This window comes from Salvelinus sp. IW2-2015, linkage group LG22 (genome assembly GCF_002910315.2).
Source record: "Salvelinus sp. IW2-2015 linkage group LG22, ASM291031v2, whole genome shotgun sequence".
Lineage (NCBI taxonomy): Eukaryota > Metazoa > Chordata > Actinopteri > Salmoniformes > Salmonidae > Salvelinus > Salvelinus sp. IW2-2015.
In genome coordinates, this window is record NC_036862.1 from 16,044,242 (window position 1) to 16,069,011 (window position 24,770).

The following is a 24,770-nucleotide window of genomic DNA, read 5'->3' on the forward strand; positions in this document are numbered from 1 at the left end:
TTTGACTGGTGTGACCTGGCAGTAGCCTAGGATTTAAAGCATTTGAGTCGTCCAGCCTACAAGGTGAAAAATCTGTTGTTCTGTCCTTGAGCAAGGCAGTTAAAACACCCCCACAACAGAGCTACACGGTAGTTGGGTTAAAAGCGAAGTCAAGTTTTGGTTGGACCTTGCATGCAATTGATGTATTTAAATTTAAAACTTTGGAAAGGAGAGGTGTAGTCCGCCAACTGATTTTGCTGAAGCCACTGGCAGACATCCTCCACTGACCATCCGATACTTCGGAATTTCTGAAAAAAAAACAACAGAATCAGGTTTCATGCCGGAGTCCAGTTAGGCTAACAAAGGTACCACATGTCCCTACCAGGAAACCCATGAAATGACCAAAACCAACTCACCAAAGACACTTTGGTGTACCATTTGAATAGATTTCAGTTTGTATTGACTGATGTAGGTTAAATTCACACTTCAAAATGCAGCTGTCCTATAAATCCTTACCTTCTCCTTGATCACAATTGCATTGTGTCCATGTCTGTCCTATAAGAATTTCAAAGAAGGTAAAAATGTGTCAAAGAATAGTCTTACAAGCATTTATATTAAATAAATATTGAGAGATAAATGGCATTGACATACAATTCAATGCAAAATAGAATAACATATTGGAGAAAGCACTAGCCATACAGTAAAAGTACTGCCATACAAGCCTAATATCACATTTCAAGCTATCTTTTATTCAATATTTTATCAGGCAGACTTGAAAGATTATAGGCAACATTTTGCTGCATGGCAATACTGTGTTTGGATTCTGAAGGGCATGCATATATACACAAGAGGTAGTTTAGTCACTGTATTAATAACATTATGCTTTTGAATCCCATGTATAACTACCATCTAAGCTATTAATTTCCTTAATAGCATTATGCATTTGAATCCCATGTATAACTACCATCTAAGCTATTAATTTCCCTCCACAAGGGGGCATACATGTAACGTTTCCAAAATGGGATAGTATTGTAATGTTAAGCCCCCTTGTGAGTTCATGGTATTTCATGCTCCAGCAGGCTATATAGGAACCCCTCCGTTGCCAGATTCAGTTCGTTTTTTAAAATATATATATTTTAAATTATGAAAACACAAATACAAAAAAACAGAAATATACAAACAAGAGTACATAAACCTAACAGACAAGGGTATTGCATATCAATATTAATTTTCAATTTGTTAAATACTTTTATGGTGCCTATTTCTTTTTTGTTTTTACATTTACTAATCATTTCATAATAATATTTAAATTCTATCTTAAATAATGTGAAAATGGGTTTGTTCTCTGGCTACTTAATTTTATGAATAAAGACTCTTCCATGAAAGATAAACAAATTAACAATGAAGCCAGATTCAGTTCGTCGTGACAGCTCACTGTCCTTAATTACAGTAGTTAGTTAGCTAACTAACGTCACGATTAGTCTGACTTAACTAAGTTCGAGTTTCTCACGAAAAGGGAAGATACGTTCCTAGATGGAAACTTAAGTTAATAACTGTAAACGCATGTTGCTTTATGGAACGATTATAACAATATATGGGGCAGAATGTCATTCAGTAATAATACAAACCTAGTTCTGCCTAGTTAGGACTAACTTAACTATACTACTATAGTCATACAACGTCAAACCCGGCTTCTAACGTTTACATGAATCTTTCTGAACTATAGTAGCTAGCTAATCGTATTGAAGCTATTCACAAGGATCTTAGAACCCAGATGAACCCCTGATTGTTGAGTGTCTGAACACACCCACACCCGTGAACACCTACTTACACCTTGCACCTTATTCCCATCATTCTCCTGATCCTCAAACCAGAGCTCATTGAGGCTGATGTTTCTGTCGATTTTTTATTATTCAACTAGATATAGTAAATATAGTTTTAACCAAAACATTAGATTGTGATTCTAAAGATAGAGCAGGTTGGAGTCTCTTATCCACCGAGAGAAGTCGTTCTGTGAAATACTGTTTCCTCAATCGGATCCTCTCTTTCTTTAGTTGCTGTAATTATGTTCGCATTTTATCATTTGAGAAGCCTTTGCTGCCAAACGGATGGCGCATTCATTGACTGACTTCAACAAACGTAGAGTGACTGCACGGGTGCCTCTGATGATCATTTAAGTCAGGATAAACTAATTACACTTTGGGCAATTGATGTTGTTCATAACCACTTTGCAGGTGTTATAACTCCCTGGGTTTACCGCCATGCTGTGGAGTTTGGTCAGGACGTGTCGTTTTATTTGTTCGTTTTGAGAGACATTACTAAGCACTTCCCCGCACAAAACATTTGGGCGCCCCTCGATATTTCTCAAAGTTTGTATGTAAACCAAGAGAAGAGAACTCGTCGTTGTAGTGAGGCTAGCTTGAGTCCATTTGATGATGGCAAGGAGAATGACAAGTCAGTGTTCTTGAGAGCGCTTGCAGGGTTGTGGGGTCGCGGGAGTGATCTTGAATAAAACTGCAGAAAAAAGCTCGATAAACCGCGAAGCACACGGGCATCTCCCTCCACTCGCGCAGCTGCCGAACTGAGCAGAGGACACCGCTGCTACGCAGAGAGTGCATTGAAAAGGAGACGCAGTTGAACTTGGCCAAATCATTTCCAAGTATGAATTAATAATTATATGACACGTCGCGACCATACTTTAAGAAAGGCTGTACCTGTGTGTTTACACTTGATCGTGCTTCCAAAAGCTTTTCAAATTAGGGCCAGGTTGGGACTTAGACCCTAACCTAATTTTTACAAATTCTGAAATTAAAATATCGGTTTGACTGTCAGGAGTGTCCTATAGCCTTTTCCCTACAGCAAGGCTCCTAGCAGCATGACAGTGTTGCCATTGTCTATAAAAGTTATTTGTAATGTCGAAATAAACATATATCCAACGCCCATATCACACACTCACAAATGGTACATATGTGTACATTGTACTATCAATTACTGAGACTGAGAGCCTCGAAATATCACATTAAATTGTACATATCCACTGTATAGCCTACATATGAGTCGTGGTAAAGGTGGTCCCTGTTTCAGTCAGGTTTTTGGTCCCATTTGCGTGGGTCAAACAAAAACACCATAATGAACAGTGCCTCCCACTTGGTAGGCTAACTGCATGGTGCAGTCGGTGACAAGCAACTGCATTGACTTGAAGTTGACTGCATAAAAAAATGCATGACCTTTGATCACATGTTTYTGCAAAGTTCACGTAGTGTACATGTAGATGCAAGTCAGATTTGTTTTCTTCCTATAACGCAACAGACTTTGAAATGTATTTAGCTAAACGCATCCATAGGAAGGATAATGGGCGTGCTCAAACTGATCACTTTTGTCAGTCACCGGCTTTCAATGTGTGTTGCACATTGCCTTTACATAAATCATGATCCGATTTCATGACGTTTTGACTACAGTCAACTGTTAGTTTCTGCAGTTGCTCTTTACCAAGTTCAACCAATCATTAGAATGTTTTTGTCTGGCCTACACGAACGTGATCAAAGACGTTACTGAAACAGGAACCAACTTAGCTGCCGTTCATGTACACAGTAGATATATACAAATTAATGTGATATTTGAGACTGTCACTAATTGACTGTACAATGTGCACACATTTGATTTCAGTTTGTGAGTGTGTGATATGGGGGTTGGAGGCATATTAATTCCGACATTATAAASACAAACTTTCATTAACAATGACCCTGCCATGCCGATCTGAGCCTTGCTGTTAGAAAACCATATTAGTGTCTGACTTCGGCTGTCGCAAATGCACCTCACCCGACTTCACTCCTCGAATGTATTCTACAGTCGGTTGCTTCAGCCGTATCACTCAAACGAGCCCAATAGATCAAACTTGTGCTTGGGGTGTGTTCAGTTTGATTGAACGTTTGCTACGTTGCGTGACGGTTTGTACCGAACGGTATGTTAGCTCAAAACGTTATTAAACAGACTTTGAGGTACGTTTGCTCCGTTGCTTGAAGCAATGAGTTACGTATTTAAAGGAAAGCGGAGCGTTCTCCAACCCCAAACCCTCTCCGTTTTTCAAATGGTCGTTTAGAACAGCACCATTTCCCTTTAATTGAACGTTGCCGTACRTGTTTTCGTACTGAACGCAGCCCTGTTGTTCACATGGGAATCTGCCCTCTCATTGGCTAGAATGTCTGCAAAGGCGGAAGGCAGGCGGTACGAGGCGTTGTGGTTAGATCTTTCTCGAGTTGAACAGAACAGCAGTATAGAATAAAACAATAATAAAACAAAACCTGARGTCTTAGACTTAAAGTTTACGATTTGAATATGGATACGAAAGAAGAGCCTGTTGTAAAACGGTAAGACATTTATAAATGAGTTATACATGTACGTTTTCAGTTAGACATCGTCGATGTATTCCAAGTGTTCTCGTAGCCTATTGTCTGCCGACTCCAAAATAACTTGGACATGCGCACACATGTACACATCCGAAATATCAAAATGTTTAACAAAGTTGTTTTTTTTAAGTACAATTCACTTATTCCATTTTTCAAGTCTTGTCTCCCAGGGGTGTCATGTACCCCAAAAATCTGAGGGGGCACAAAGTCCAGGAGGAACTGSTTTTTCCTGCTATTTAGGGCCAAACATCTGGGTAAGGAATGTAAGTCTTATTCAGTACATTTAGTTATTGCTTGCATTTCTGAAGTCWACCAACCTTGCCACACAGGCATGTGTAGCTGGATGGGGATGTGTGAAACTTACTCCTCAGCCTGAAGGGTCCCCACTTCAGGCTTCAGCTATCTTTTCATGTTGCGTTAACTGGTAACACTCTTCAGGAGAGTGGTTACTTGTGCTAGCAAGGCAGAGGATCTGAGCTCACTCCAGGTATGGTCCGAATCGGGAGGWAGTGGTACTCGCTAAGCAAGCAGCGTGATGTCCTTTACACTTGCCAGCTAAGATAGTTAGCTAARCTAGCKACTCTAACTTGATTGATAGCCTGAAATGGCTTCTTGGTAGCTAGTTATGAAGTTGGGAGATTGGGAACCTATCAGGGCTAGCTAAAGCAAACTTGATAAAAACTATGGCTAGTAGTATTACAGACAAATGTTATTATCCTTTATATATTATTTTATTTTACACTGGACAACTCTGAGGGGGCTTGTGCCCCCAATGGGCATGACACCTATGTGTCACTGCATTTAGATATTGGCTTTGTAAATTGTCCAACAACTATTAGACAACCTTATTTTATGTAGTAGAAAGAGGAGGARGGGAAGCGCTACTAAGGTACACAATAGTACATTTTGGTAGACAGAAGGTGCTCTTTGGTAAAAGGGGTAAATTGGTCATCAAAAAGAAAAGAGGACCAAGGCACTCTTCATATAATTAATTAAAATGCCTTTATTAGTATGGCATGTTCAATAGAAACAAAGTTGTTTTTTAAACGCCGCGTTTCGGCTGCATGGCCCTCGTCAGGGAGTACAAAAAAAAAGGAATACAATGTCCTCTTTTGAACAGCTTTTCCAATTAGCCCTAATTGGAAGAGGGAGTGGTTACAAAATTGGTTAGACACACCTAGTAAGCAATACTATACACATTAAAAGGTGAAATACTGTAGAACACACGTGGATAAAGCGGCGTTTTGAAAATTAGTCATTGGCTTTGATACTCTGGTTAGAGATGATCCAATCGCTGATGACTTTGTTTTGTACAATACCCCTCCTTTTGACATCACCACAAATTACTTCAACGATGGTAGTCTCAGATTGAAGTATGTAGCGAACATAGAGCAGTGGAAAAATTCAGTTTGAGTCAAAAGGCAAGCTCAGTGGGTCAATATTCCACTTCAGTGATTCCCCAACATCTTGTCAACATGTGCACAAAAAATGGAGCAGATATCTCATAACAATCTGTCTGTATAAATGTTAAATGTTATAAATGTTATAAACTGTAACAAGGCCCAAGTGTTCTTTAGGTGTMAAAAATCTCTCAAATATCAAATTGTATAAAATCTTTCCATTCATTCCTGTAACTTAAGACAGTATTTCTATGGCCAAAATGACATTCCTTGATCTAGACCTTTTTTTTCTTCATGTTTTTTCAACCCCTACAAATACAATTATGTTTTTAGACAGAATCACAAAATATCTTGCACTCTCTTTAATCGTGTCAAAAGCTGACGAACAGGCTKGCTGAGAGGCTCCATCTCACYCAAATACCCCTCCCCCACTCCAGCATACCAGCCACTGAGCGATAAAGATCCCAGGAGTTAAAAGGATCTGGCTCCAATGAACTGACCAATCAGCAGTCGGGGCCTGGCAGGCAATGCCCTGTGACCCCTTCAACACAACAACTGTTACTTCAACAGCAACAAGTACATTATGGGACAGTATGGGTTGGCTGCAGTATTGCTGTGAGATAGGAGTGTGATGTCATAGCCTATACCAAGGCAGAAGATAGAAACACAATCATCTATTGACAAACAAAATGTTATTTTGCRTAGTGTGGGCTGTAGCATTTACATTTAAATTGTTTGAATAATTGAATAACAATCAATCATGCAAAATGCGTGGCCAGTGTGTTTGGAAAAGGTGACTAAAATATTAAAACATTCTGGCCACACCTCTACAGAAATGTGATCAAATTTGCTATTGTGCTTTCTTTTAGAAACTAACATGGCCTAGTTCCAACATTTCCAAATCATACAGCAAATGAGGGCATTTTCGTTACCATAAAAGGTGAATGGGGGGGAATTTTCCAGGGGGGTTGTAATGCTCGTTCACAAGAGCACAAATATAATATGGTTCTGATTTATCAATGAAAACATGAGTGTATGTTGCATATGACAGTTTGATAWWTCCCAATAATTTGTGGCACACGAAAATCCTAGAATCTTCACGTACGCCAGAACCTAGTAAGACATTTACGCACGGTTGATAAATGAAGGACCTGGACTGGTTTTAATTTGCCCCAAATCTAGAAGTCTGTGATTGGTTAAAATTTGGACCTGACAAATCTGAACCAATCATAGATGTCTATGTTTCACAAGTTTGGACAGTACAGTATATTACAGTACAGTAGTGCACAGTGTGGTACAGTATAGTACATTACATTAAAGAAAAGTATAGTTTAGTACTGTACAGTAAGGAAGAATAGTGGAGTAGAGTTCAGTACAGCACACAGTAGAGTTGAGTACACTAATGTACTGAACTTTAATATACTTTACTGAACTATACTCTACTTGACCTTACTGTACTGAACTCTACTGTTCTGTTCCCTACTGTAYTGTAGAGCGTTGAATCCCGCGSGACCTGCGGGTCCCTACAGAGAGCATTGCCATTCGGTTGCATTCCTTTCATGCTGGGAACAGGCGGTCAGACGGACAACTTTGGCATGATCATATTTTTTTGTCCTGCAGATTATTTTGAACGGTTGTCTTTCTGTTTTATTTTTTATGTGTTATATATTGTATTAAAGCACCTCTGTCGCACTATTCACAAACTCTCATAGGATAATTATTCTTCAAGTTCAGTTGCATCTCTTTTGTGTTGGGTGTGCAAGATCAAATGTGCCCATGCGTGTTCTCAGTTAAATAACTGTAGGCCAGGGCTCTCCAACCCTGTTCCTGGAGAGCTACCCTCTTGTAGGATTTAAATCCAACCCCAGTTRGAACTAACCTGATTCAGTTTATCAACCAGCAATTTATTAGAATCAGGTGTGCTAGATTAGGGTTGGRGCTAAAACCTACCGTCCATTAGGTCTCCAGGAACGGGTTGGAAAGCCCTGCTGTAGGCTATATGCATGGGCGGAGAATCACATGCAGTTGTTTTTCCATGGAAATTAACTTCCTAAATATGATGGGCCAGTGGTTCCTAAYCGGTTTTCCGCTGCCCACTGGTGTGCCTTGAGKAACTCTTAAGTGTGCCATGAAACTTTTCCTAATCTTGATTTTWWWAAATAAACTCATTTATAAACGTGAAATGCACATGGAATTTTGACTTGGGAACACTAGTGTCGGTCAGATACATTAAATGGCACATGGTTGCATCTGTACCCTTGTTTCAGGTCCAGTGCGCTCCGGCTTTTACAAATGTATCATTTGAGAGGCACGCATCACGAGTCATTTGTATTATTTTACTTTGTCTTTGAAAACCATTAGCACAGGAAAGTCTGATTAGGCTTAGCCAAAGTCATTTATTTCTTTATRTATGGCTTTGGGCATAGCTATACCACAGCCTCTGCCATAGAAACAAACGGAGCATGGCTTTGTGTCCCTGGTTGCACCTTAACAATGCAGAAAACCGCTCATCTGTAGCCCAAACTGTTCAAAACGAAAGACCAGGGCTGCAAATCAAGATGCCTCAAATACTCCTAAAATAACTTTGTGGGACTGTGGTCGGGTTCAGGACCAGTTCTTGCGGGAGGAGGTGGAAGTCGGACAAGACATCAGTGGGAGCCGGCGGGCGTGGTATGAAAATGGTCCCGTGTGGCTCAGTTGGTAGAGCATGGCGCTTGCAACGCCAGGGTTGTGGGTTCATTCCCCACGGGGGGACCAGGATGAATATGTATGAACTTTCCAATTTGTAAGTCGCTCTGGATAAGAGCGTCTGCTAAATGACTTAAATGTAAATGTAAAAGCAGCGGGAGTGGAATGAAGAAATCAGTCCCGCACTGTACTGTATTCTACTGAGCTGTATTTTGATGTCCAAACTTGTGAAACAAACTTCTATGATTGGTTCAGATTTTGTCCGGTCTGGATTAACCAAATTTGGTCTTGTTTGGTAGTGGATGGCATTAAMATAATAGCCARTGTGTAGAGTAATACCCAAATATGCAAAGGAGGATATTGCATATTTCTACCGTTGTGTACATATTTAGGATGCATCACCATGAAGAGAATGACATCCATAATTATGCATTTCTGTGTGGKACAGATCAGGGACCCATGATGGAATTCCGTTACCGCATTTCTGTTACCGGGTGTAAATCCACTTTATTTACTGTAGTTCTGCACCTTTGAATCTTAATTCTGAGGAAAAAAATTGAAAAACGGGGTCACATAAAAAGGGAGATTTTAACGAAATTCTGTTACCAAACTTTGCATCTGCACAGTTCTTCCAGTAATGTTTTTTTGTTGTAAAATGTTCAGTGTAAATTGTTAAAAGTAGTTCTTGTGGATAGTTGTATGGTTTGTTAAACTTTGAAATCAATGTTTTTAGCATACATTTTTAAGTGAAAAATCTGAATCTCAGTGCAGTTCCATTATCGTGGAAGTGTCCTTATGTTGCCTGTTACTTAGGCTAATTCTTTGAGAACACTTATATATCTGACCATGTTCAAATCAAACCGAGCACATTCTGTCACACCCTGGCCAWTGACGAAACTCATTACTCTCACTTCATATTACCTCAGCTGGTAAGGATCTGTTACAGTTATTATATAATCAATGACATTTTCTTTGGATAAACAAAGATTGGGGAGAATTCCTGAACCATTTCACCCAGCCTGCAGTTACACATCTAGATACACATCACAGGGGGGGAAGCCAGGGGGAAAGAAGTTGGCACAATCTCAGTAGCTCTTTGAGACTATTGGGGGAGGGGGCAACGACAATGGAGGACATGAGGGAGAAGCGGAAGTGGGGGTCCGACTGTTGATTGGGGTCAGATGCCATAAACAGGTTAACAGAGCCTGCCTGTGTCCCCGTGGAGCGAGGGAGGAAGATCAGGGGAGGGAGGTAAGAGGAGATTKAGGGCTGTGGTTTAGGTAGGATCGTTTCCCTTCTCCCTCCCAGACACAGTGTGACTTGGTGAACACGTAAACTACAAATGGTGGCCCCTACATGCTGAATCAAAGAGGAAACAATTTAGGAAATACATTTTGTTCCATCTGTTTGTATGTGTGAGTTTGAATATTTCCATATTTGCTTGTTCGGTTATGGAGGTGTGATAGCAAGAGTAAAAAAAAAAGGTCAGAGAAGTTTGATAATGAAGAGTATTAAACAATGTTTGAAATTAGAATTTTGTTTGGTGTCTGAGAAGGAAGTGGATATTACACTGTAGATAGTAAGTGGATGTTAAATATCTAGTTTGGCATTGTGGACCCAATGACTGACTTCACAGAAAAAATATATTGAAATCTGTGTTTAAAGGGTTTTAGGCATTTGATTGATTAGAATTTCACACATCGGAAAATTCGATTACATTTGTGAGCGCAGGGATGTCAAGAAATCTCAGGATTTATCTTCCTGAATGAACACCTCCTCAGTATGTCTTGGTCTGTTCTTCTGCTTCTATTTGTACCTTATCACTTCCTCGTCATTTTTTCTTCTTCTCCCTCTTCCCTCTGTCCAGGTCGAGTACGGATCAGCGGAAGGTGCGTTCCCGGGATGCGGCGCGCTGCAGGCGGAGTCTGGAGACGGAGCTGTTCTACAAGTTGGCTCACACCCTGCCCCTCCCCCGCAGAGTCTCCGCCGACCTGGACAAGGCCGCCATCATGAGGGTGACGCTCAGCTTCCTTCGCATGCACCACCTCCGCTCAGGTGGGCTCCCATTGGCCAGTTATGTCCTGTACTGTGACTGGTTGAGAGAGCCAGGCCTACTTTCTTTATTACTTTCCAAGTAGTAACCAACTCTCAAAATGGTGTTAGTCCAGACCAAAAAGGTTCTGACATGACATTGGGTGTGTTTTATAGTGACGTGTGTTTTATGTCATTGCAGGGGATACGAGTGAGGAGCGCRTCACAGATGGAGACGAGGACACGGTGGATGGGTTTTACCCCCGGGCGTTGGCAGGCTTCATCCTGGTGATGACCGAGGAGGGGGATATGATTTACCTGGGTGACAGCGTCAGCAAACACCTGGGCATCCCACAGGTACATATAGCCCCATGTTCCTGGCAACGTCTGGGTCATGGGTTCGATTCCCACTGGGGCAGTCCATATGAAAATGAATGCACTTACATCTGCCTAATGGCATATAGTAGTACTATAGTAGTATACAATTCCACTGCTGTTGTGCGTTGTTCCCATGTGTTTACAATCAGGCTGTATCCACAAAGTTCTATTGAGTATAGTCAGGTAGAAGGAATCATTTAAAGACTTAGTAGAATGCAGACTCAATACAAAAAGTGGATACTCCCACGTAACGAATGGCAAAGAGTAATGTTAATATTATTCMGTTTTTACTGCATGTTTTACAGAGTTTCTATTCATGGCCTTTGATGAACAGTTTGGTTGTCCAATTGCGTAGTTCTATGTTGCGTTATTGATTTTAACGTTTTGAAATCATGAGGCTTTTTGGATATTTCAGTGTCTTGACACGTGAGTTAAACCACACACGATACACTTCCTGCTCGTCGAACATCTCATTCTAAAATCAAGGGCATTAATTTGGAGTTGGTACCCCCTTTGCTGATATAACAGCCTCTACTCTTCTGGAAAGACTTTCCACTAAATGTTGGAACAYTGCTGCGAGGACTTGCTTCCATTCAGCCACGAGCATTAGTGAGGTCGGGCACTGATGTTGGGCAATTAGGCATGGCTCGCAATCAGCGTTMCAGTTCATCCCGAAGGTGTTTGATGGGGTTGAGGTCAGGGCTCTGTGCAGGCCAGTTAAGTTCTTCCAGACCAATCTCGACAAACCATTTTTGTATGGACCTCGCTTTGCGCATGGGGGCATTTTCATGCTGAAACAGGAAATGGCCTTCCCCAAACTGTTGCCATAAAATTGGAAGCACAAAATCGTCTAGAATGTCATTGTGTGCTGTAGCGTTRAAATGTCCCTTCACTGGAATTAAGGGGCCTAGCCCAAACCATGAAAAACAGCCCCAGACCATTATTCCTCCTCCACCAAACTTTACAATTGGCACTATGCATATCGGGCAGGTAGTGTTCTCCTGGCATCTGCCAAACCCAGATTYGTCCGTGGGACTGCCAAATGAAGCGTGATTCATCACTCCAGAGTTGAGTTGAATTGATTTTATTTTTACAGGGACAGTGCACATTAATCAACRTTTCAGTAAAAGTGCCGGTTTTAGCCAGCTGGCTCATTTTCAACTGCAGTCCCTGGGCAGGTTAGAGTACGCTTTACACCACTCCAGCCAACGCTTGGCATTGTGCATGGTGATCTTAGGCTTGTGTGCGGCTGCTTTGGCCATGGAAACCCATTTCATAAATCTCCCGATGAACAGTTTTTGTACTTACGTTGCTTCCAGAGGCAGTTTGGAACTCGGTAGTGAGTGTTGCAAACGAGGACAGACGATTTTCACACTTTGCGACCTTCAGCACTCGGCGGTCCCGTTCTGTGAGCTTGTGTTGCCTACCACTTCGCAGCTGAGCCGTTGTTGCTCCTAGACGTTTCCACTTCACATGTGGAACAGCACTTAGTTTACCATGGCAGACATTTGACAAACTGACTTGTTGGAAAGGTGGCATCCTATGACGGTGCCACTTTGAAAGTCACTGAGCTTTTCAGTAAGGCCAATCTACTGTCAATGTTTGTCTATGGAGATTGCATGACTGTGTGCTCAATTTTATACACCTGTCAGCAATGGGGGTAGCTGAAATAGCCGAATCCACTCATTTGAATGGTTGCCCACATACTTTTGTAAATATAGTGTATGTGTTTCATATACGTGCTTCCTTTTCTTTCAGAATAGGTTGACGTCTCTGAGAACCCTCAAATTCTACAGAATATATATATATATAGAGATTTTTTTCCACTTTTCTTAACTTTATATATACAGTATTAGAATTATTAKAATTTTTTCTCTCATAAATTGAAGTGTAGCCATGTAATACAATCAACAGCCGTTATAGAGAATCATCCCACAATAGTGAAGTGGGAGCTAAAAGTTAATGGTCCCATAGATTACCCTGCAGAACAAATCTAAGAGTCTGGTTGGATTACCAAGAMAATGCAGACATCATCCTGTTTGTAGAAGTTAGCAAACACAAGMTACAAAGCACCTGGCGTGATATTCTCTGACTTAGTATTTTGAGAGAACCTGCACTGCAGCTTTTCAGAATCTGTAATTCRTGGGAAGGGGCCTGTGTGGTATTGTATTGACATGGTTTTATTATTGTTATGTTGTCTAGCTGGAGTTGCTGGGTCAGAGTGTGTATGACTTTGTCCACCCATGTGACCAAGAGGAGCTACGGGATCTCCTGGCACCTAGGCCAGGTGAGACAAACCACCCTTTGTATGTTTGTGTGTGTGCGTTCATACGTACGTGTGTGTGTGAGCGACTGCGTGCATGCATATATGTATGTGTGTGTGTGTTCATCATGCATGCTCACATAGGTTCCAGGCTTTAGGTATGTAACTCTACCATCTCTCCAACCCAGGTGTGTCCAAGAAGAAACCAGTGCAGCAACACACAGAGATGAACTTCTTCCTTAGGATGAAGAGCACTCTGACTAGTAGAGGGCGCACTGTCAACATAAAGTCTGCCACCTGGAAGGTCCGTTTGCCCCCCCACACACACACACACACAGCACTAATGAGCTCGCCCCAAGCCCCATACACCTGCTAATGCCACACCTGCATAGGGCGTTAGGCTTGGGCTGTATACCGTTCATACTGTATACAGGGGGGCTTTTTAAATATTCAAAACCATCGAGACCGTTAACTATTTGTAGCTTGTTTTTTCATGAATGTCAATATGTTATTTTTAAATAATTTGTGCATTTGTAAAGTATTCAGACCCCTTGATTTTTGTTTACACATTTTGTTAAGTTACAGCCTCATGCTAAATGTATATATTTTTTTTTGCCCTCATCAATCTACACATAATATCCCATAATGACAAAGCAAAAACTGTTTATTTTAGAAATGTTTGCAAAAAAATATATGAAAGTCCCATTTACATAAGTATTCAGACCTTTTACTCTGTACATTTGGCAGCGAGTACAGCCTTAAGTCTTCTTGGGTATGATGGTACAAGCTTGGCACACCTGTATTTGGGGAGTTTCTCCCATTCTTCTCTGCAGATCYTCTCAAGCTCTGTCAGGTTGGATGGGGAGCGTCGCTGCACAGCTATTTTCAGGTATCTCCAGAGATGCTCTGGCTGGGCCACTCAAGGACATTCAGAAACTTGTCCCGAAGCCACTCCTGCGTTGTCTTGGCTATGTTCTTAGGGTCGTTGYCCTGTTGGAAAGTGAACCTTCGCCCCAGTCTGAGGTCCTCAGCGCTCTGGAGCAGGTTTTCATCAAGGATCTCTCTGTACTTTGCTCTGTTCATCTTTCCCTCAATCCTGACTAGTCTCTCAGTCCCTGCCGCTGAGAAACATCCCCACAGCATSATGCTGCCACCACCATGCTTCACCGTATGGATGGGGTTTCCTCCAGATGTGATGCTTGGCATTCAGGCCAAAGAGTTCAATCTTGGTTTCATCAGACCAGAGAATCTTGTTTCTCATGGTCTGAGAGTCCTTTAGGTTCCTTTTGGCAAATTCCAAGCGGGCTGTCATGTGCCTTTTACTGAGGAGTGGCTTCTGTCTGGCCACTCTACCATAAAGGCCTGATTGGTAGAGTGCTGCAGAGATGGTTGTCCTTATGGAAGGTTCTCCCATCTCCACACAGGTACTCTGGAGCTCTGTCAGAGTGACCATCAGGTTCTTGGTCACCTCCCTGACCAAGGTCCTTCGCCCCCGATTTCTCAGTTTGGCCGGGCGGCCAGCTCTAGGTATTCTTGGTGGTTCCAAACTTCTTACATTTAAGAATGATGGAGGCCACCGCTTTCTTGGGGATCTTCAATGCTGCAGAAATGTTTTGGTATCCTTCCCCAGATCTGTGCCTCTACATAATCCTGTCTCGGAGAACTACGGACAATTCCTWCGACTTCATGGCTTGAGTTTTTCTCTGACATGCACTGTCAACTGTGGGACCTTATCTAGACAGGTCTGTGCCTTTCCAAATTATGTCCAGTCAAATGTATTTACCACCGGTGGACTCTAAGTTGTAGAAACATCTCAAGGATGATCAATGGAAACAGGATGAACTTGAGCTCAATTTTGAGTCTCATAGCGAAGGGTCTGAATATTTATGTAAACATTTTTAAAAAATCTGTTTTCGCTTTGTCATTATGGGGTATTGTGTGTAGATTGATGACGATTTTTATTTAATCCATTTTAGAATAAGGCTGTGACGTAACAAAAAGTCAAGGGTTCTTAATACTTTCCGAATGCACTGTACCTGCTGTCAACTTGTGCACTAGGTTAATATATGAAGCAGATCGCGTTCTTCATTTCACCTGTTTCATTATGAAGTCGTTCCCGAAGCAGCTGATTGAGCCAGTCACATGGTATATTGGTTTACAAAGAGCACACAGAGCAAATGGAAGCGTTGTGACCTGCCGCTCGATCCACAGAGAGGTGATCAAGTTACACTTGAAATTCACAACTGTTTGCTAGCTAATTATCTTATAACTATACATTTGACTATCTAAGATGTGCCAAATAAATTCTCTCCAGCTATACATTTGGTTTGCTAWGTTGCTAGCTTGCAAGATTTACAGCAGAGACGATCAATCCCCTCCTTGATYAAGATTCCTGCTGTTAGGCTGGACAATAGAACGAGTCAAAATTCACCCAAGGCTGAAAAACGGCCAAAGAACGTTGGTTGAGCTGGAACACTAGCACAAGGCCATAGCAAATGAATTGAAACMGCTAGATTGCACATACACATATGGGTGAGTTGTTAGGAAGTTGGGGTCCTGATAAGGTAGGAAAACAAGTGTACACACACACGTGCACAGACACACAGGGCAAGGGTCCATCAGAGACCATGACAGTCAGAAAGCCTTGACCCAGTTACGCTCTGGACTCCAGTAGAGGTGTGTGTAAACAGCATTTGTGTTATTGGGGTGGGTCTGTGTTCTCACTCTTGTCCATGTTACAAGGGTGCCACATCCCAATTTAATACTGCCATTCCAGTACCTTTCCATCTTTCAGTTAGTTGGTCTGCGCCAGAGCTCTGGTCTAAAGTAGTGCACTATATAGGGAACAGGGTGCCATTTGGGATGGGAGCCTTACTCTTGTATAGAAGAATCCTTTAAATGTTTTCACTTTCTTCTAACAGGCCATGTCTAGCTTCAAKTCCCACTGTGAATGTTGCTTAACACAGTCCGTCTGCCCTGAGTTGCCGCTACAACAGAGATGGGCTTCACCCCCCCCCCCTTTAGTTTAAAGACCCTCGTATCAATTCCCACACAAAATGAAGTGAGCAACTGTAGCCCCTTATGATGAGTTCAGATTTGTTTGTGTCCCCCATCAAAGTTGCCCATCCCTGCTCTACAACATTCACATGGGTCCTGATGCCCATTCATGTGCCCTGTAAGTATATATGGATAGCCATTGTTATCTTACTGTGGTCCCCAGGTGCTGCACTGTACAGGCCACATGCGTGTGTGCTGCAGTGGCGAGGATTCGTCACCTCCTGCAGGCAGCTTCATGACAGTGCTGTGTGAGCCCATCCCCCATCCGTCTAGTGTGGAGTTCCCCCTGGACCGGAGCACGTTCCTCACTCGACACAGCATGGACCTGCGCTTCACACACTGCGATGGCAGGTGAGGCTGAGTGAACACACACACACACACGGGGTATATTATTTTACGCCGGTTCTGTTGCAAAACGTTTCTTCAACGTGATGTAAAAGCTGTTGGGTTCTTAAACGGAAGTTGTAGTTTATTTAAATGTTATGATTTCCACGCGTTGCCATTCCAATCCGAAAAGTATTTGGCTCAAGCTGCACATCTATAAATGATGGTGGGGGTGGCAGGACCGAGTTTGGGAGACCCTGCTTGAAAGTGGAGTGAAGTCCTGGGGTCACTTCCAACTTCTTCCAGACGCAATTTTTTTTTTTTGAAGAGCGACACGACTGACAGCGTTTGGAGTGAAGTTTTGTTTGCAAAATGTTTTGCAACAGAATCGGCGTAAGGAATACACCCATGATTAAACCAGACCGAACGCTCACTTTTAGGCTAGTACACACACACACACACACACACACAAACACGGCAACAGAAACCTCACACACACACACCCCAGGGTTTCCGTTAGCCGGTAATAGCAGGCTTTTGTTCGAACAAGTTAATTAAATTTTTTTGCAGATGGAAATACATTTGACTGGGCATGCATATCGGTCTATAGGTTAATTTGCATAATCTAGTGAAATTTAATTGGTGCATGTGTACAGTATATTCGTTCTATCTTATTTATCACCCGCATACAGACACAGAGCCTTTGAGTGGAAAAACTGTCAGACCTCGCAAGGGGTGCTGCTGCATCTTGTGGTGCTTTCACAACAACTGGGAACTCTGAAAATACGAGGTCAAATCATGACGTCAGTGAAGTTCTGATGCTAGTAATAGCCTAAACACATTCCAAGTCATGCCATGATGTTCAGAACTTCAAGCCCCCTACAAGTTCACCCCTTTTTCTCGCTCTCTCACCACTCATGAAATTTCAGTCACACCTGCACTTGTATGCCCAGTCAAACAACGTGTAAACTACTTGCTCACCCGTTCCGTAGCAAGCTTCTCTATCCACGCTAATTGGTGGAGTAAATGAATGAGCTGAATGTAAAATAATGTTGATTTCACAAGTAAAAAAATGTACGAAAAGGAACTAAATAAACCATTACTTTTTGGGGGATTTGACCCGGGTTCAGAACTTTATTATACTGGTCGGAACACTGTAACGGAACAAAACAAATAGGAGTTCTGTTCAGAACGCAATGATTGGAAAATTATTTTGGTTCCCAACACCTGAATAAATGAGAAGAGCAGTCAATCTATATATCTATAGATATAGTCAATCATAAATCAGTTAGATTTCAGACAAGTTGCAACAGGGAGACAACCTCCAGCATAGAAAAAGTCTGCCTGGACTCCTCGGATAAGGCCCTTATATCCACTATCAGCAGACAACTGTTCTGTCAACAAGGTCATTAAATCTTCTCAGACTGCAGCTAAATCAGTGGCCTTAGCCACCGTCGGCACAGATTACCAGAAATTATACCATCAGCACTTAAACAGGTGAAAGGTCTGTTTTTAAGAAGTAAAAGGATATCAGTAGTCAGTTAAAACAGATAATTATAGACTAACAGAAGAAAACTACTTAACCAAACATGGCATTAACATGATATTAACAKGGGGGTACATGGCTAATTCCGGTTTCACCTCCTAGGGGAATGCCTCCCTCGGTGTCTCTCCACATATGCAATTATATTTATAACATATCATTAACAAATCAAATACAGGAAATCATTAATAAAATAATTTCCCACTACACACAAACACAGACAGCTGGAGATGGTCATCCCCATACTGTGGGAAAGTTTATAACCATTGTTGCCCACTCTCAGCGGGGCTCATAGAATTACAATAACTCATAACTAATTTACTCCAGCAGATTAAGATACCATGTTATACCATTCCCTCTTGCAATACTACCATACTGCATCATCTCTGGTTGTTGACTCCAAGCTGACCTCTCACCCCTGACCCCTCCTTCTGTCTCCACTGTCTTGCCAGGGTGTCAGAGCTAGTGGGATACGAGCCAGAAGATCTGATTGGCAAATCTGCCTACAAATTCCATCATGCCCTGGACTCAGATCATGTGACCAAGAGCCTGCACATCCGTGAGTCTCTGAGAGCAGTGTGGATTGTAGGTGGAAGGGCCCATGCTAAAACATTGGTTTCACTGAACTAGACCGCAGTCCAAATTCAAAGTAGACAGCCCTCGGCCCTAAACCCTCAGCTACAGCTGGCCAGCTAGTTTTATAGTTTGGTCATTTATTCCAATACATTTCAGAAGCTAGCTACGTTTTATARGGTCCTCATTACGAGTCTAAGCAATTTGCCAATGGTAAAATCAATGTAATCTATATATWATTTTTTTAATGCAAGCTAGCTTCATAATTTTGTCTGACATGCCGAAAMTGCAGCAGTTTTGATTAAATGTGACACTTTGCGGCCACCGAAGTATGACTACAGTTTGCATTGAATTGTGGGTCATATCAACCCCACAAGTGATCAAAGTTCTTCACTCGCTCCCTCGAGCAAAATCAAGTGCTGAGGGGGCAACGTTACGCCCTGACCACACCGATAGTGTTATTGCACAAAATAGTAAGCAGCATCATCTGGATATGTGTGCAACAAAAGTTCAACATTCGCCTTCTGCTACCATTTCTGTCAAGCCGTCTACGCAGACAGTTTGACGCATACGTTCGATAAATCCAACGTATGCACCACACAGAACGTACAATAAATGCCTCTGCAATGCAACGCTGCAAGGCAAACGCAGTGTTTCATTGGAAATTAATACAATTCTGGTGTACTAAAATGCAATAACGCTGTCGTTACTCTGGGCTCGCAATCTACGCACAATACTGTGGGTATTGTAGGCAGGGTAACATCCCAAAATTAACACAGCATGTATTTATTAATGTATCAAAATAAAATATTGTATTCTGACAACAYATGAGATGTGAATGGGCAACATTTCATTCTRAAGTCTGAGTTTATTTTTCTCTCGCTTCAGCTCAAAGAATGGCCGCCATTRATTTCAAGAAATGTGCGTATTTCTTTTACGTTGTTGCGTCATATTTCTGTGCATACTTTCCGTTGAAGCTTGTATCGATGCATGCTTCAAAATCCGTACAAACTGAGTACGCATTCGAGAAGTGCCCTCTGTGCTCCGTTTCGCATACTTTGATTTAGACTGGCACGGTAGTATGCATTTTGAGAAACACCCATAGTCTATCATCAGACCACTGAGGCTTTGAGTAGCATCAATCATCATAGAGTTCTGATAAATGTAACAGCTGCATAATGGAGCGAGATACTCAACGCTATTTGATTGGGGGGGGAAATCCATCAAATATTGACTGAATTCTATCAGAAACAATTGTATAATAACAGACAGAAATCTATGTAATCCATCAGTTTTGGTGGGAATTCAGGTTTCAACTTTGTCATATAATGTTATTTTGTGACAACCTAAAGCTTTCACCATAGATTCCATTCATATTCATGGTTGTTTGTCAAATCCTCTTGCATATTCAACATGAAGTGGTGACGATCTTTTTAAGAAAATTATAACCCCCTGWTTTATAATTTAAATGCTATGCTCTATAATTTACCAACGCACAAATAGTTTACATTTGTGTGGAAGATCGAAACCCGTATTTAGGAGATTTGGCTGTTCCTTTTCAGGAGTGGCTTCCATTGCAGGTGAGTTACTTTGTGAACATTTCAAATGATTTAATCATTTAAAAAAAAAAGAACTGGCCCAAAAAGGAACACTCACCTGTACAAAGATCGCTTTCTCCTCTGTCTWSTGGTATAAATATTGTCTTTGTGCGTTTTAATCCCCATCCAAGTGTCGGCGTTGTAAAAGATGCCGATCAAAATCCACRTGTCGCTGTTGACATTTTGAAGRGGACCAGCATGTGTTTGAGCGATCATGACAGACATTAGCGCAAACATCAAATCTACAGGAAAATTTGCTTTGTACAAGCAAGGAATGGGCATTGATTTTCTTTTTAAACAAATCGACCCAGCAACAATTATGTGACAAATTMATTTTCCACCACACAAAAACAGGGAAGTAATGTCTGGAAAGGGGAATCCTGAGGTGGGCGGGGCATGCGCTTTGCTAGCTTTTAGGAGTGCTACAGTGAAGTGGTCAACTTGAAGTGTGCGTGCATGCCGGTGGGTGTATACACGTTTTATCTGTGTACATTTCTAATTGTCATCCACTGACCTGTCCTTCCCACTGTCCCCCCCCCCCCCATCCCAGTTCTGACCAAAGGCCAGGTGTGCACCAGTCTATACCGTTTCCTGGCTAAGAGTGGGGGCTTCGTGTGGGCAGAGACCCAGGCTACAGTCATCTACAACAACAAGACCTCTCAACCAGAGGCTGTGGTCTGTCTTAACTTTATCCTCAGGTAATGCCCCACCTCCCCTTTACTCTCATCTCCTTTTTCATGACACATACGTTCATCCCTTTCCATTCTCCCTACCCTAGATCTTCTCCATACTTATTTATCATCTGTCGCTATCTGTCTGTCTCTCTCTCTCTCTCTCTCAGTGTGGTGGAGCAGGCAGATGTGGTGTTCTCAGTAGAGCAGACTGGCTGTGGGCTGAAGAGTGATCCTGTCTCTGAGGCCTCCGAGGAGACCTTGTGTGACAGTGACAGCAGCAGCAGTGCCGAGCTTTCCCTCCAGCTGAAGGAGAACCCAGAGGACCTCCTCCAAYTGGCCCCTGTCTCAGGAGACCCCATCGTACCMCTCACAGGTCATCCTCACACTTTAATTCACACCTTAGTACTATACCAACGTGTGGTTAGTGTCTCCCCTGAGATTGGAAGKTTGGGAGTTTGATCCCCGGTCGAATACCAAAAGATTCTGGGGCCTGAGGCCCTGCGACAGACTAGTGTACTAGTAGATCAAGCTGCCTCGCGCTACAGAAGCAGCCTCCTGCCCTATGGGCCATTCTGGCTCAGACAAGGCTTACTTACTACAAATTAATTCACTGTCATGAGTGCTCACAGGGCTTTTTATGTTTGTGCCTTGACATGTGTTTCTGCAGACTTTGCGGAGCTGTCGTTCGGTCTTCCATCAAGCCCTGACTCCGCCCCAGATTTCCCTCAGGAACTGTGCACCCCTGAGCTGTGGACGCTCCTCTCACCCATATTGGGCAAGCTCACCTCATCACCACCAGCACCAGCGCTGGTAAGAACTTTAGTTGATTCTTAAATGTCAGTAAAGATACAGTATCTAGAGTCTAGTGTTCTCACTGATGAGGAGTCCACTATATATCTGTCCTCGTCAGATCCCCATTGAGGAGCTGCCAATAGAGGACCAGGTGGAGAAGTTGTTTGCCGTCTGTCCAGATGAGAGCGTGCAGAATAAAAACCAGCCTGAGGTACATGCAGTATACAGCTGAACACATAATGATGTGCATGGTCGCCACACAATTACCTAGCTAGACCACACACAACAGAGCTGGATTTCTAGTGCTATCCTATTTCTTCAATACCTCAAACTATTTTGAGAGAGRGAAATTAGTAAGAGGGAGCCTATACCTGTGATTGAGCAGTCTGTCTCCTGTGCTGGTAGGACGTGGAAGTTGTTGATCTGGACATGCTGGCTCCGTATATCTCCATGGATGATGATTTCCTGCTCAGCGTCCAGCTCCCTGAGACCTCTGACAGCCCCTCCCCAGAGCCCCCCGCTGCTACCAGGAAACGGTAACCATCTACTCTACTGACCCACTGCTGTCACACCAGTGAGAGAGACAAGGCGACCGGTTGGATTTAGTGACAGTGGTGTTTGGATGTTTTGGAGTGACAGTGGTGTTTAGGTGTTTGAGTGACAGACAGTGGTGTTTGGATGTTTGAGTGACAGACAGTGGTGTTTAGGTGTTTGAGTGACAGACAGTGATGTTTGAGTGACAGACAGTGGTGTTTAGGTGTTTGAGTGACAGACAGTGGTGTTTGGATGTTTGAGTGACAGACAGTGGTGTTTGGATGTTTTGGAGTGACAGTGTTGCTGAATGTTAACGTTCCAAACTGTAACTTCCACAGGAGTCATGAGCAGGATGAAGACATGCCCTCCCAGCTGATGAGTCAGGACAAGAGACCGAGACACTTGGTGTCCCCCATCCAGCACAAACTGCTTCTCAGCTACGCCCTGCTGGTGAGGAGGGGGTTTAAGGTTGGGGGAGGGGGGTGTTGGGAACAGTGGATAACATTTGTTCAAGGTATCATTAAAATGACTTCATGCACAATGATGTGTTATTAAAGTTGAAACGGTGTGATTGTTTCAGGACTGCCTGGAGGATGCAGACAACCCAGAGTTAGAGCTGGGGCCAATCCCCCACAGGCGGAGCCAACTGCTGACGGACAGAGACCCCATCCTCGGTGAAGCYCAGGGACTATGTGACACTGCAGGTACAAACACACGTCATGGTACTACTGTATCTTGGGCAAATATTTAGGCTTCATGTCTGGCATTTRCGTACTATGTCATACTGTACCTACCAAATTCACCTTTGCTMATATCTACTGAAATAGGTGATGATGACCAATCCACCTAAGTTCTCCACCTCTTCCCCTTCTCTCTCATGTTCTCCCCCAGCCTTGATGAGGGACCTCTTCTTGTCCCGGCCACCTGACCCCCTGACCTCCTCTCTGACTTGAGGAAGCAGCTGCCAATCTTCCCCTGCCAGCTGGGGAGTGCTGAGATCACGGAGCCTCAACAGGATTCACACACTCCCCAACCAAACGCCAGCACCTCCAACTCAGATACTTCCTCACGCTTGCCAGCCCATGTTCACAACAACAGCCTGCTATGGTTTTCCTTCTTTTCTCTCTGAACTACTCTTTCATGTCTCATAGAGTAGGTGGCAGTACTAGGTTCAGCCCCCCCCCCCTTCTCATTCAGGGTTGATAAGTGTTCTCCTCTATTCTTGTGAACACTTGTAGACTTTAGTCTAAACACTACACTTGACCCCATGGTGCTTCCGAGGTCAGAACAGACAAACAAAACGCCTAAGACACATACGTCCAGTAAGTCTGACAAAGTGGTGTTTTAGGACACAGTGATGACCCTTCAGTTGGTCTACTGTTGTTTAGTACGGAATGTGGACCTGGCAGTCTGTACAGGACATTTAGGTTTATTATTATTATTTTGTAACAAACGCACAACGGTTATAATATATTCCAATAATACCTCAGAACGATCRTCAGTGGCATATATGGGTCATTTTTATAAGAAAAGATCAAATGAATTACTATCAACACAAGCCATTGCTATTGAGCAGTTGGATGCAGTACTCAGGCAGTTGTTACCTCAACAAATAATCTGTCACAAACTCGACTGTCATACAAGGGCTCTTTGACTGCCATCTCTTCTCAACCAAAYGGACAAATTATTTCAGAGGCATAGTCTTTTTTTATATACTTTACATGCTAGACTTTAGAACAATTTGATGTATTAAATGAATGTTTTGTATGCTCGCTTATAGACTACTATTGTATAAACCGCAATGTTTTCGTTGTTTTTATCATGTGTTTCTAGGTGGCGCCAGAGGATCACCTTGTCATATTTAATCAGTAATTATTTCTTTTCGGGATATGGTTGCTATTTTGCAAATCCAGTGGATGAATATCTGATATACGCCTTTTGCGCATTCATTTCACACCAAGTAGAAATGATTACTTAACACCTTATCAATTACTCCCCCGTTGTCTTTATTATGAATCCTTAGGAAAGAGATAAAAGATTACTGGTTTGAAGCACACACAGGATTTATTTTAGTTGCATGATTATAAGATTGCATTTGCAATAAATATATTATCCTATGGTGGCTTCATCTCAATGTATTAGTTCCATTTAGACATTTGYCTTTTATCATATAACTTTCATTTTCAAAGACTAGTGTTTGTATGTATTATTGACTGAATAAACTGATATAGACAAATTCACGTATTAGGATTTAATGTACAGAAATACTGCCATCTTGTGGTGTTAATGGTAGATTCATATTTAGGTTGCTGTCTGAMTTCGCATTGCATCTTGTTGCTTTACTTGATATTCAATAATGCTCCTTTATCAGGGCAAACTGATATCGGAAACCCAGAACTAAAATCTCAGTTATGTTACATTTGTCTGTCCACGAGAGATTAGGGCACTTCTGACCTTGTTTTATTCAGTTAACGTAAAGTTTAGTCAGGGGAAGTTGAACATTTTCCAAATGTGTGTCATGACCATAACA

At 42.3% G+C, this 24,770-nt stretch overlaps 1 protein-coding gene across 1 annotated transcript; it reads left to right on the forward strand.

The window, feature by feature from the left end:
• Window positions 1-4,179: 4,179 nt before the first annotated feature.
• LOC111982824 (hypoxia-inducible factor 1-alpha) lies at window positions 4,180-24,476 on the forward strand. The gene is made up of 15 exons (XM_024014433.1): window positions 4,180-4,346; window positions 10,341-10,528; window positions 10,707-10,861; window positions 13,085-13,169; window positions 13,334-13,449; window positions 16,366-16,553; window positions 18,522-18,628; window positions 20,791-20,938; window positions 21,082-21,287; window positions 21,582-21,724; window positions 21,825-21,917; window positions 22,112-22,242; window positions 22,579-22,690; window positions 22,821-22,944; window positions 23,132-24,476. The coding sequence occupies exons 1-15, from the start codon at window positions 4,315-4,317 to the stop codon at window positions 23,191-23,193; spliced, it is 1,890 nt and encodes a 629-aa protein (XP_023870201.1). The 5' UTR covers window positions 4,180-4,314; the 3' UTR covers window positions 23,194-24,476.
• Window positions 24,477-24,770: the final 294 nt, after the last annotated feature.